At 42.3% G+C, this 13,578-nt stretch overlaps 1 protein-coding gene across 1 annotated transcript in view; it reads right to left on the bottom strand.

Annotated features, from left to right (window-relative positions):
* Positions 1 to 12,084, bottom strand: part of LOC102758276 (putative glycerol kinase 5) — a 26,725-nt gene extending 14,641 nt beyond the window's left edge. The window contains exons 1-2 of the mRNA XM_006767140.2: positions 12,042 to 12,084; positions 9,073 to 9,167 (exon numbers count right to left, since the gene is read on the bottom strand). Coding sequence (XP_006767203.2) covers positions 9,073 to 9,135 — 63 coding nt within the window. The 5' untranslated portion in view covers positions 9,136 to 9,167; positions 12,042 to 12,084. The remainder of the gene's footprint in view (positions 1 to 9,072; positions 9,168 to 12,041) is intronic.
* Between the last annotated feature and the right edge of the window lie 1,494 nt (positions 12,085 to 13,578).

Raw genomic sequence — 13,578 nt, forward strand, 5'->3', positions numbered from 1 at the left:
TCTTCCCCTCTTTCCAAAATGAATAAACATAACCTTGAGTGAGGATTACACAAATTTCTTTTAAAGAGTCAAAATCTTGAGCTGGATGTATTCATCAGATGAAATGTGTATTCATCAGATGAAATTTGTATTCATCTTTGAAATGCAAGACAATTTTGGAACAGAAAACAGATTCCTGCCAGGCTTGCAGTCTCACAGGGAAGCAGACAGAGAAGTTCCAGCACACTTACATAAGGTCATGACAGGGACATGCCAGTGCTGTCAGGAACTGATGGTCCCTAGAAAAAGTACCTGCTAGTTTCAAGCACTCACATATCATCTCTTTACCTGGAAAACTTTCTACCACCCCCTTTTCCTAGTCAATCTTACTACCACTCTAAAACTTGGCCCAGCTTCCTCCAGGAAAGTTACTGACACCAGAGACTAGACCAGTCCTCAATGATATGTTTCTGTGGAAGCCTCTAACTTCCCATTACATCAGGTGCCACAGTTTATAATCACAGGTATGTATGTGTGTTTGTGGAAACTCCACTGTCTGTGGCCCTCCATAGGGGATCCACACACATCTGCTCATTGATACACATTGAATCAATGAACAAACAATACTTTTCCTAATTACTTAACTGAAAAAATTCTACATTATATCCTATCTTTACCATAGCTATAATTTTCCTCCTATTGTGAATTTATCTTGGTAATTTTCAAGCTCATTAATATCTTTTGATGATTCACTCAGTAAAAGTTGATTTATACAGTGAAGCTGGCCTACAAAGATAGGCTAGACTCTGCCAATTCATTTAGTCCCTAAGATGCTATGGGGTTTCTCTGCAAAAAAATTTACTTCTTCCAATCTATCACATAAAATTCTGATATGAATGGCTTGAAATCACTTTTATACAAATAACTATGAACATAATTTACTATAACTAATACACCAATTTTAGGGGTAATAAATTCCACTGAAGCCTAAAAATCCCTTGATAGGTTACAATATCCCTGCATTAGTTAGCCCAAGGGACTCTCTCTGGAATGATATGGCAGAAAAAAAAACACTGGGAAGGTCCTTTTCAGGTCCTGCTCATACCTGGTCAGAGCAGACGGCCACCAGTCACCCTTCCAATATATCAGTGCCACTGCCACCGAGTGGGCCTCCCAGAACCAACCACCAACCAGGACAGCACAACCCGGTCAAGTTCTGTTTGGTGCCCTAAGCAAAACTTGCAGACTCCTGCCCTGCCCTGCCCTGCCCTGCACAGACTGTCCAGCTGGCAGGCCTCTCACCATGGGGACCTTGGCCCAGGTGTGGGGCCTTGTGGGCAGTGAATGTGAGCAGGCCTCTGTCCCAGTCCACCGTGACCTGACGGTGCATTCCTCTGGTACCTGCTGTGTCATTCTGCTGTCTTGGTATCTACACTCTGTCATGAGAGAGTATGGCAGAGGTGACTATAACCTGGACCCAGGTGTCAGGACATTTAATCCTAAAACCAGAGCTGCTGCTCAGTAGTGTGTGAGATTGGGCAAGTGATTTAACAGCTAACCCTCAAATCTCCGGTCTTCAGAACAGGATCCAAAGAGTATCTCATGTGTTACTGAGGAGTAAATGAGATAATGCATGTGAAAAATTTAGGATAGAGCCTGACATGCAGTAAGAATTCACAGCTTAGCTACCACTACAATCTTTATTTTACCCACCCCCCTCCCACTACTACTAACTTTCTTCACAATCCTTTCAATGCACCATCTAAATGCTTCATTCTATTGTAAACAGATTCCCCTAACCCAGTGGTCAGCAAACTGCGACTCACGAGCCACATGCAGCTCTTTGGCCCCTTGAGTGTGGCTCTTCCACAAAATACCACGTGCGGGTGTGCATGTACAGTGCGATTGAAACTCCGTGGCCCATGCGCAGAAGTTGGTATAGTTTATATAGTTTAAGTTTAAAAAATTTGGCTCTCAAAAGAAATTTCAATTGTTGTACTGTTGATATTTGGCTCTGTTGACTAATGAGTTTGCCAATCATTGTCCTAACCCATATCCACTTCTGAGAAGTTCCCTCCACTTATTTTGTGGATGCTGTAACAAACCTGGCTCTGGGTTGGGCAAATGGCTTTAGTTGTAGCTATTCAGTATAAGTGCCTCAGGCTTCCACACCACAGGGACAGAAGGATACTATACCAACTCCCCTGACCACTCTAGGCCACTGTGTATTTACTGTTAGCAGACACTTCCCTGTGCACCCTTGCATGCCTGGTTGCGCATCGTCATGCTGTGTTTCCTTTCCATTGCTCAGATACCCCAGTCACTCCCAGAACCAGAGATGGCATTCACAGTACTTGCTGGCCACATCCCTTTGCAGGGAAAGTGCTTGAACCCATGGCCCTGTTCTCTGAAACAGCCATACCTCAAGCCCTAGTCCCACAGCCACTGCACAACTATAAGGAGTGAGCACAACTGACTCAAGTCTGTCCAAAGCTAGAAAACAAAGGTGGTTCAATCAAACTCCCTCCTTGGAAATTTTAACTAGGAAACATTGAGAAAAAGACCATCAATGGGAATTAAAGGATGAAATTAAAAGGATGTAAAAGGTGGGAAAAGGCTGTGTGTATTTACAAATTGTGAAGAAGTAGAAAGCATAGGGAAAATAATGACAAGCGGAAGTTATTAGGAAGAAAGGACATCGAGCAAAGCTACTGATGAGAAGAGAAAAGCAGATGTACAGAGAAGCAGGAAAACAGAACACTCAGAACTGCACAGCTGGCCCTGAGCCCTTTCTAATCCATCCTCATGGGCGTGCGACACAAGGAAGCCTGCTTCTTACATCTATGCGCCCTCACAGCAGCATGACTAATCCCTGAAGACTGTCACTAGTTCACAGTCCTGTCCTCTCTTCTGCTGCCACCATCACAGGAACTTTCATGCCAAGTAGAACCCTGATTCTCGCCTCTGACACCTGCTATGAACACTCTACATCAGCAGCCCTCTCCCAAAATAGGACAGCACAACCCGGCCAAGTTCTGTTTGGCACCCTAAGCAAAACTGCTAGAGCACCATCACCAGCCTGCACCAAGTAATGCTCCACGCACTACCTGCTGCTCCCCAACCCCTCTGCCATTTCCTGAAGTGGCTGGCCCCGTCACCCTCACTCTCCTCAAATCTTCTCCAGCAACCCTTTGCTGGCAGACTCCCTTGAGAAACTGAGGCTATTAGAAACCTTTACCATCCTGCCCTCCATCATCTATAGCTGTGACAATATTCTAAAATTACAGGCAGCACCACTTATACTTGTCCCTTCCTTCCCTCCATTCCCCTAATCTTCATTTTCTCTAATTGTTGACAAACACAGCTTATAGGCAACCTCTCTCCTATTTTCCAAGCAGCTTACCATCAACACACTATTGTTGTTAATTTAGCTTTGGGTCTCCATTTAATGCTTCCATTTCACATTGGGGAATATGTGGCTTTGCAGGCTTCCCTCACCCCTCCCGACCCCAAAGTACGGCCAGGATGCAGTCATGGTAGGACAGGGGCATTTTGTGATCAACATGAAATTTAAAACCATATCTGCAAGTTTTCTCTATTTTTTTATTATATATTTATTACATATTATTTTTTACAGGTATATGAATTGATAGAGAGGGAAACACAGAGTTGACAAGATACAGTCACACAAAGTCCACCAGCACATTTTTTAAAATGGGAGGATCCACATAGCCTAATTAAATCCCACCTCTGTTGATTACTATTCATGTCACTGACCTTCCTCCTTAAACTTCAATCAGAATTATTCACTTCCTCTGATGTGGTGGATGGTATTTTAGCTGCCTCCCCTCATCCTGCAGAGGATGCAATGGAAGCTCTAGAGGTAGTTTATGGACCTCAGGGTACAGTACGCAGAAAGTAGGACAGCTATTAAAATAATGCTCATTTTGAAAATTTAGTTTGGAAAAATGGTACTTTTAGAGACTTAAGCCATTCTGATCTAATTTTTTTTCACCAGCTTCTAAATTCTATGATCCAAACTTTTGAATTTGAAACTTTTTTTGGAACTTATTACCAGAGCAAGGGATGGATTAGAAAAAAAAAGAAATTTTTATTTTTTGAAAGGAAAAAAACATTTAGATGAGGATTAAAAGGACTGGTATAAGCTTTCTCAAAAAAAAGGGAGGGAGGAATTTGTTCATAATAATATATCTGAGTGTTTTATGAAGTCTTTATAACAATAAGCATGTTAAAGGTATTATCACAGATCTTTCAATTAAATAACAAAGTTAAGTATTATAAAATCAAGTTTTTTACTGGATTCACTTTTTGATTAGGTAGTAACCAATAATATATCACAATAAAATTTTTTGATTTTTTTAAATTGATTTCAGAAAGTAAGGGGAGAGAGAGAGGAAGAGATAGAAACATCAATGATGAGAGAGAATCATTGATCAGCTGCCTCCTGCACGCCCCCTACTAGGGATTGAGCCCATAGTCTGGGCATGTGCCCTAACCGGGAATCCAACTGTGACCTCCTGGTTCATGGGTTGATGCTCAACTACTAAGCCACACCAGCTGGATAAGAATTTTTTTTTTAAGTTTAATATAACTTATAAAGAACTGTAAAATATACACATAAATCTGCTCAGGAGATTTATCTCAGTGCAGTGGCAAATGCAATGGCGTGAGCACACTCCGCCTATACAAGCATCCTCGGCACACCGGGAAGTGGCAGCGCCTGCCTGAGTAAGCCCCCTAAAGCCCCTACATAGTACCCTGATCTTTGCTACCATTGGTTGCCCTAAGGATGGTGTAAACTTCTGATTGGTCCAGAATGTTATATATACTGCTGCACTTACACAATAAACTCAGATCTGCGTCATTGAACCTGGTCTCTGGAGTCAGGCATGATTCGTTAGGACTCCGTCGGCCTCACCCCCCATCGGCCTCACCCCCCCGCGGGACCCCCTGCTTCATTCTGGCGTCACGAACAGGGACCCTGGCAAGAAAGCATTGAGTCGGGTGAGTGCCCCTCTGTAATGATGGGAAACCTTCCCCCCTCAGCCTGAGCCCCTCAGGCTCGGGCACTCCATGCGTTGTTACAGAGCAGGCGAGTAAAGGTAACAAAAAGGGAGCTACAAAAGCTCTGGGATGTTCTAATAGCATTTAACCCCTGGCTCTCTGCCACCAGCGGTGTGGGTGGGGGAACAGAAGACCCTTTACCTCCCTATTCCCCTCCAGAGCCTTCTGCCCCCGCAAATTCCTGGGCTGTTTTCAACAAGCCAAAAGTAGTTTCTCAAAGCTCAAGGAAGGCTCAAACTGAGAGAAAAAACCTCTAGCGAGGAGAAAGCAGGGGAGTTTCACCAGGAGGCTTCCTGCCGGAGTCACTGCCTCGCTTCCCTTGCAGAGCGAACAAAAAGTTTAACTGCCCAGCGGCCCCCAAGTAACCCTTTCATGGGGGACACGGATGATAATCCATGGATGGGTATATATCAATCCTTGTGTAGACAGAGAGATAGAGCAAAGAAGTCCTTAGGGCTAGAGACCCCTGGACTCTTTCCTGTGAATGATAACCCCACAGCTTCAGCAAATGCCACTGGATCTGCAACCATATTCCCGATATCCAAATTGTTAATGCAGAGAAAGAAAAAAAAAGGGCTGTTGCCATGGAGAGAGAGTTCTTTGTTGGTTTTTGCTTATCTAAGGTATGTGAGGACCCTAGCTGCTAGCAAGCAAACTTATCTCTGTCCAGTTTTCTTCTCTTTAACCCTTCCAATACTAAATTAGACTAATACAATATACTTAAGATTACACAAGAAAGAAAGCACCTACTCTTATTAATCTAAAGAAATGCTGAATGCTAAACTTGCCAGCTAAGAGTTTAAAGTTCTAGTTAAATTAAATTGGGAAAAATTATAATTGTGGTAACTAAATGCCTAAAGTATAAAAAGAAAATCTTGTCAGTTTTAATTTAATTGATATCTCTTAATAATTATAAAAAGTACTATAACCAAGGAATGACTTTGAGATATTTCATGGGCCCTGCAATGTTTTCAAAAGTTTCTTCTCTCTTCTTAAAGGATTTTTTAATAAAGCTAATTTAATGTGCTTGAAATCACATGGAAAGCTTTATCAAATAAAAATTAATAAATATATATCTTGAGTTTTTGCCTCTAAGAAAGGGCAAAACAAGTTATTTTATATAATATTTCTTAAAATACAGCAGTAGAATTTTAAGATGTAATTTAAAATAACAGAAGCTCATTAATAATTTTTGATATTTTATAACAGCATATTATACATTTATTCCAAACAAGCTTACAAACTAATTGTTTGGTAGCAATTTAATAAAAATATGAGAGGATTTAATCCCTTCCACTGTGTGGAAGGCCCCCTGGGAAGGCACTTAAGCATTCTATATTGACCTCTCTTGCCCTTTTTGCCAAAGGGGTCCCTCTTCCAATTGCCCACAGCTGTTGCCTGAGCTCTCTGTTCATGCTGAGGTTGAAGCCTCATAGTGGCTAGCTAGTACCATAAATCTCCCAGATAACAGAGACTTGGCTAACAGCAGCTACCCTATATCTAATTCCAGCCTAACACCAGGAATGCTCAGGGCCTTCTCAAAGGATGCAAAATAATCCTTTCCATTAATATTTACAGTGTAAACTAAGATTGTTGTTAGAGTATTAAATTTGACAGTAAAATAGTAGTCAAGTTTTCAGATTAATTAAAAGTGGCTCAAAATTTTCATTGCATAGATAAATTGCTTAACATACTATAAACCTAAAGCAGTCATATTTTTACACAAAAAATTAAAATTAAAAGTTATCAAGACTACACTAAAAAATTTCCAAAAACCTCCTAATATTAAGAAATCAAAAAAGGGAGGATAGTGGAAAAATACCATGTAAAGAAAGATATCCTGTAACTAATTTACATCTTGAAAAATTTTTCATTTATAATGCTAACAGCAAGACACCCATGTAAAACCTATGTGGTGTCAACATAAACCAAAGGAAATTCATTTAAGCAAAAATAAATAGCCCTGCAAAACCTGCAGCCCCCTATTGCCTTTAGGCCCCCTCTAGCCACAAGGGGTGAACTCCTGGGGGCTCCAACTCAATGCCTTATGGCAAGCAGATGTGACTCATATTCCGAGCTGCGGAGGGCTCGAATATGTACATGTAATCATTGACACTTGCTCTGGGGCCACGTATGCTCAGGCTCACACAGGTGAAAAGACTCGCCACACAGTAGCAACCCTCAAAGGGGCATTTTTTCTTCCCCTGGAAAATTAAAACAGATAATGGTCCCTACTATACTAGCGAGGCTTTTCAGCAATTTCTCAAGAAACATAACATCAAACACTTTACTGGCATACCATACAACCCATAGGGACAAGCCATTGTAGAACAACAGAACAAAGAACTAAAAACCCATATTCAATAAGAAAAAGAAGGGGGAAATACAGGCACACCCCAACAACTATTACAACAGGCCTTATTAACTCTCAATTATTTTCATTTTGCCCCTGACGGTCTTCCTCCCACTAACCAAGGCATGGAAGGGCCCCGACCCACTCTTAACCCAAGGGAGAGGGTTTGCTTGTGTTTTTCCAGAAGGTGAGAAAAATCCTGCGTGGATTCCTGCCCGTAACATCAAACCCTGCACCACCAGCGATGAGCCATAGACCACCATCACCATCACCTCCAGTAGAGGAAATGGAGGACCTGACCATAGAGGACAACCAGCCCAGTGGCGGAGACGACCAAGACATCGACGAGCCCACAACATTACCTGGGGAGACATCAAGAATCTACAGGATGAAGCTGCATGCATGGCACCAGAAGGCAATCCGTCAGAAGGGACATTATTCCTATTAATGTGTGCCATCATAACAACGAACTCTCAGGTGCGAGCACAGCATGTATGGGCGGCCATACCTCATCCAGGGGTGCTCATGCCTGTCAGCGCCGACAGCCTACAATTCCCTGCTGTCCAAGTGTCTAACTGCTCTGTGGGCTTACCCTGTGATGGAGCGGAACCAGTCTCATTGCCATAGAATGGGATGGTATGGGCTGATAGCAGTAGCCCTAACCTCCTTAAGTGGACTCTAGATAATGGGACTGCCCCAGGACAAGGGTGGATATGCCTAGCACCTCATGCAATAATACCCAAGTGAAACCCGTTGAATTTAGTTTCTTAAGTGATGCCCTCAGCCGTCTCATTTGGGGAGTCATGATAGTAAGATTCTTCGTAGAATAGTATTATTTCGCTGTTTATACAACATGTTCCTTAAGCTAAGTGCCCAGCAAGCCATGATCATACACGTCCAGCAGGCGCTAATAAGAAAAGAAGGGGGAGATGTGGAAAGAGCTCAGGAGATTTATCTCAGTGCAGCGGCGGCTGCAATGGTGTGAGCACACTCCGCCTATACAAGCATCCTCGGCACACCGGGAAGTGGCAGCGCCTGCCTGAGTAAGCCCCCTAGAGCCCTTACATAGTACCCTGATCTTTGCTACCATTGGTTGCCCTAAGGATGGTGTAAACTTCTGATTGGTCCAGAATGTTATACATACTGCTGCACTTACACAATAAACTCAGATCTGCGTCACTGAACCTGGTCTCTGGAGTCAGGCATGCTTCGTTAGGACTCTGTCGGCCTCACCCCCGCGGGACCCCCTTCTTCACATATAGATGTGGGGGGAGGGCACGTGTGTGTATCTGTCCATTATTTTTCTAATTCTCAATGATACACTTCCTCTAACTACTGATAGATTCCCCTTCACTGGGAAATGACTCTTTTGGTCATGATAAAATAATCCTGGGTCTTATGTAAAAGTTCTATGATAAACCTGCCGACTTTTCATTTCCACAGGGGTGGGGTTCTAAGCAGAAGCCAGCTGAATTAGCTGTGCTTTCTTGTGGAATTCATACTATGTCCTACCATAACTTATTAGCCGTAGAATGTACCTTTTACCTTAGTCAATTAAATACCCAAATTTTCAGGTAAGGGCATGGCAGATACATAATTTTAGGGGTGGGCATGAGGAAAGAAATGTTTTTTGCCCTTAACTATTTCTTACATACCTGCAAACCACTAAAACACGGAACAAAATAAACCCCTTCAGAATCTTCCAAACTTCTGGCCATTTTTTCAGTCTCAGCAGCATCTGTGAAAAGATCTGCAAATATAAAAACAAACAAACAACAAAAAAAATGTCTAAAACAAAATGAAAAGGTTGAGGAGGAACAAAGTATTGTGTTATATGACCAATATTTACCTGTGTCCACATTTATTATGAATTTAGTATGAAAGATTACTCACTTAAAAGGGTCAACACAAAGGCCAATCTATTTGGGTTCCTTTACAGGGAGCCCACAGAAGGGCAAGGGAACCAGAGGCCCTCTTAGCTCAGCGTGCAGCAGGCCTTACTTTTCCTTTAAAGATATTTAGGCTGTCTAAAAATATAAATTTTAGGTGTGTTTTTGGCATTAAAAGTTCATTCTTCTGAAGATTACACCCATTCCAGTTTTTTGATGAAAAGATCTCTCTTGGTTATTAAAATCTAGAGGCCTGGTGCATGGATTCGTGCACTGGTAGGGTCCTTCAGCCTGGCCAGCACCCTTTCGCAATCCAGGACCCAGTGGGGGATGTCGGACAGCAGGTTTTGGCCCAATCCCTGCAGTCCGACATCCTCCAAGGGATGTAGCAGTGCAGGAAGCAGCAGGCAGCCAGGGAGGAGACAGGGCCAGGCGCCACTCCTGCTCATCCAGGCCCCACTGCACCTGCCGCTGCCGCTGCTTGGTAGTGCTGCCACAGAGGCGGGAGAGGCTTGTGCTACTGCAGCTGCGCCATGAGCTCAGCTTCTGGCTGAGCAGCGCTCCCGCTATGGGACTGCACTTATCACCAGGGGGCTGCTCCTGCATTGAACATCTGCTCCCTGGTGGTCAGTGCGCATCATAGCGACCAGTCAACTGGTCAGTTAGTTGCTTAGGCTTTATAAATATAGATAATAACCAACAGAATCAACTGAAAAACTATGGATCTTAAGGGTTCGATAAGGGGCAGTAACAATTAAATATATCAAAAGTTAACCTTTAAAAAAAACCAGGCCAAAAAAAATCAAGATCTAATTCATTTAATATGGTTTTTACTGATATATATACAGAAAAATGCACAAAGCCTAAGTGTATAGCTGAATGAACTTTCACAATGTGAATATAATAAGTTAACCAACACCCAGGTCAAGATACAAATTTCTTTGTTCAACATCATGCTTCTGAGATTCAGTCATTTTGTTACAAGTAGTTGTGCTTCATTCATTCTCACCCTGTAAGGTATTCCACTGTGTGACCATACACAAATGATTAGACTAGCTATAGTTAATAAACATATGGGTAGCCAAAGCCGGTTTGGCTTAGTGGATAGAGCATCGGCCGTCGGACTGAAAGGTCCCAGGTTCGATTCTGGTCAAGGGCATGTACCTGGGTTGCGGGCACATCCCCAGTGGGAGATGTGCAGGAGGCAGCTGATCGATGTTTCTCTCTCATTGATGTTTCTAACTCTCTATCTCTCTCCCTTCCTCTCTGTAAAAAATCAATAAAATATATTTTAAAAAAATAAACATATGGGTAGTTTCCAGTTTTAGAATAATAATAAACAGGCCACTTTGAACTTATAGATATTCTTTTTGGTGAACATATGTATGATATATATTGTGTGCTATATACCAAGGGATGAAATTGCTAGTCCTAGGAGCTTCACATTTAGGACTAGCTTTAACAGATAACTGTTAAACTACACTGAGTGGCCAGATTATTATGACCGGCCAGATTATTATGACCACCCCATCAGTACTTTGTTGGGCCACCTTTTGCCTTCCATGCTGCGGCAATTCTTCTTGGCACTGACTCCACGAGATGTTGAAAGGTGATGTGAGGAATCTGACACCATGCCTGATGAATAGCACTGTCCAGTTCTGTAAGATTTGATGGTTGTGGAACCAGCTGCCTGATGGCTCTTTTAACTTCATCCCACAAATGCTCAATTGGATTGAGATCTGATGTTTGTGGGGGCCACCTAAGCAAGGTAAAGTCTCCCTCGTGTTCTTGAAACCAATCCTGCACAATATGAGCACCGTGGTATGGTGCATTGTCTTGTTGGAAGAAGCCATCTCCATTGGGATACGCCATCAACATGATAGGATGAACTTGATCAGGAACGATACTTAGGTATGTTGTGCTATTCAGACATTTATAATGATCTGGCCCTCTAGCAACTTCAGCGTGAAATTATAGCTAATTTGCCTACAAACGTCAGGTGGTCATAATAATCTGGCCACTCAGTGTATTTTCCAAAGTGGTTCTACCAATTTAAGACTCCTGTATGGGAGTTCCAGTTACCCCATATTCATGCCAATAATTGATACTGTCTGTGTTTTTCATTTTAGCCATTTTGGTGGTATTGCATGATCCTTAGATTTTGTATTTCTCTCTTTACTAATGAAACTTCAATCCTTTTCATTCATCATTTGCATATCTTTGTTTGTGAAGTGACCCCTAAATGAGATCTGGGACTGACAACATAGATCTGATGTAAAAGCTCAGAAATAAATCATAATAAACATTGCTGCCTTATATAGCCTTTATTAAGTCAGTTTTATTTCTGCATGATTTTTTCTTATAAGAAAGAATTTGACAGCTGTCAGCCAGCTTTCTATACTCTGTCTCTATTTTGCTTATTAGTTAATTTTGTTCATTAGATTCCACATATGAGTAAAATCATATAAGTCTTAAATTCTGTTACCTATGAATGTGGCTTTATTTGAAAACAAGTTCTTTGCAGATGTAATTAGTCAATTTTAGGTCGTACTGGATGAGGATGAGCCCTAATCCACTGACTGGTGTCTTTATTAGAAGTCACTGAAAACAGACACACAGGGACAACTCATGTGAAGAGAGAGGCAGAGGCTGGAGGAAAGCAGCTCCAGGCCAAGGAGCTCTAAGGACTGCCAGCCACCACCAGAAGCCAAGAAGAGACAGAAAGCTACTGACACCTTGATATTTGACTTCTTGCTTCCAGACCTGTGAGAGAATAAATTTCTATTGTTTTTAAACCAACAAGAAAAGAAAAAGAGAGAGAGAAATAATTGATTAAAGACAAGAAGTTTAAGAAATATCTATATTAAAACTCAAGTTTATGAGGATCATTCAATAATAATTATAAATTTTCTTCAAAATGACAGTTATCAGAACCATAAGTCACATTCACTTGGTCAAAATGTCCAGATAATACATTAAAATGTCTGTAGCACTTCAAAAACTGATATTAAAATGAAAACATTGGTTTTGAAATCTATACTTACTAAAAAGTCATGTCCAAATTGAGATGTGGAAAACATATTAGAGGTCTGGTTTAAAGAACATTTTTGGTAACATGAAGAAATGGTAAAAAAAAAAACAAAAAAAAAAAACCTAGTTTATCCACATTCTTCACTGGTTCTTCCATTCTTTCTTGAAAAATTTCTCTAAATAATCTTCCATGTGAACTGTTCTCAAATGAGTGTAGACCTCACTCTGTTTCTCCCATAGCATGCAGAGAATCCTGGCTGGGGCTCCTAGCCACGCTATCTGAGGGCTTGAGCAGAAGAACAAGCTTGCAGTTAACACTGGAACTCCAAGTTCTACCAAATTGGCAGGAAGTTCCCTGCATTTTTATTTCCTCCAACATCCTGGCCTAGACTCAGAGACAGCCTGAAACCAGAAACATGTGTCTGTGCACTGGGTGCAAATACGAAGAGCTTCTAAATAAGCCCCCTCTTTCTGGTTTGAAGAGCAGGAGTCAGGTGGCCTTTAAAAAATAGAGTGGGCACCAGAACTTGGCTGGAGTTCCTGGCTAGAGATCCTGGCTAGGCTGCTGATCAACTGAACGCTGTCTCCATGTCATTCCTTCTTCGGCGACTCCGTCCACACCTTTGGGGACCCCTGGACCTGCTGGGGTTGGATCCCAAGAACTTCTAGTTGAAACCCAAGTTAAGATTCAGAGAGATTAAGTAATTGGTTCGAATTGGGCTGGAAGAGAGGGAGCAATTTATGACTGATGATTATCTCTTAGACTGGTTTATACCCAGAAAAATCCTGGGTGAAACCTCTCCCGGTGCACTGGCTCAGCAGCGGAGACTGCACCATCTTGAGTAGCTGTTACCGGCACCCAGAGATCGGCTACTAACCCAGAAGCAATGGCTCTCAAGCAGCGCGACTACGTGAACTCAGAGGAGCCCTGGTTCTCCCCACAGAAAGCAAATCCAAGGAACAGCAGCCTCCTGATCACCACACGCTCTGTCTGAAGAACAGTTGCTGTGTGTGAAGCCTCCCTCCACCAGCAAGAAGGGCCACCACAGCTGTGAACAGCACCCATTAGAGGACCTTCTACCAAAGGAGGTGCAGGGGCTACCACAACCGCACAAGGAGCAACCACAGCCCGAGGAGCCACTGCCACCCAGGGAGCAGACACTGAATGACTCAATATCTATATATGACGGTGAGATCAAAATGGGTAGGCAAAGAAACCCCCAAAGAAAAGAAAAGGAGGAC

Source organism: Myotis davidii, unplaced genomic scaffold (genome assembly GCF_000327345.1).
Source record: "Myotis davidii unplaced genomic scaffold, ASM32734v1 scaffold160, whole genome shotgun sequence".
In the NCBI taxonomy this organism is placed as follows: domain Eukaryota; kingdom Metazoa; phylum Chordata; class Mammalia; order Chiroptera; family Vespertilionidae; genus Myotis; species Myotis davidii.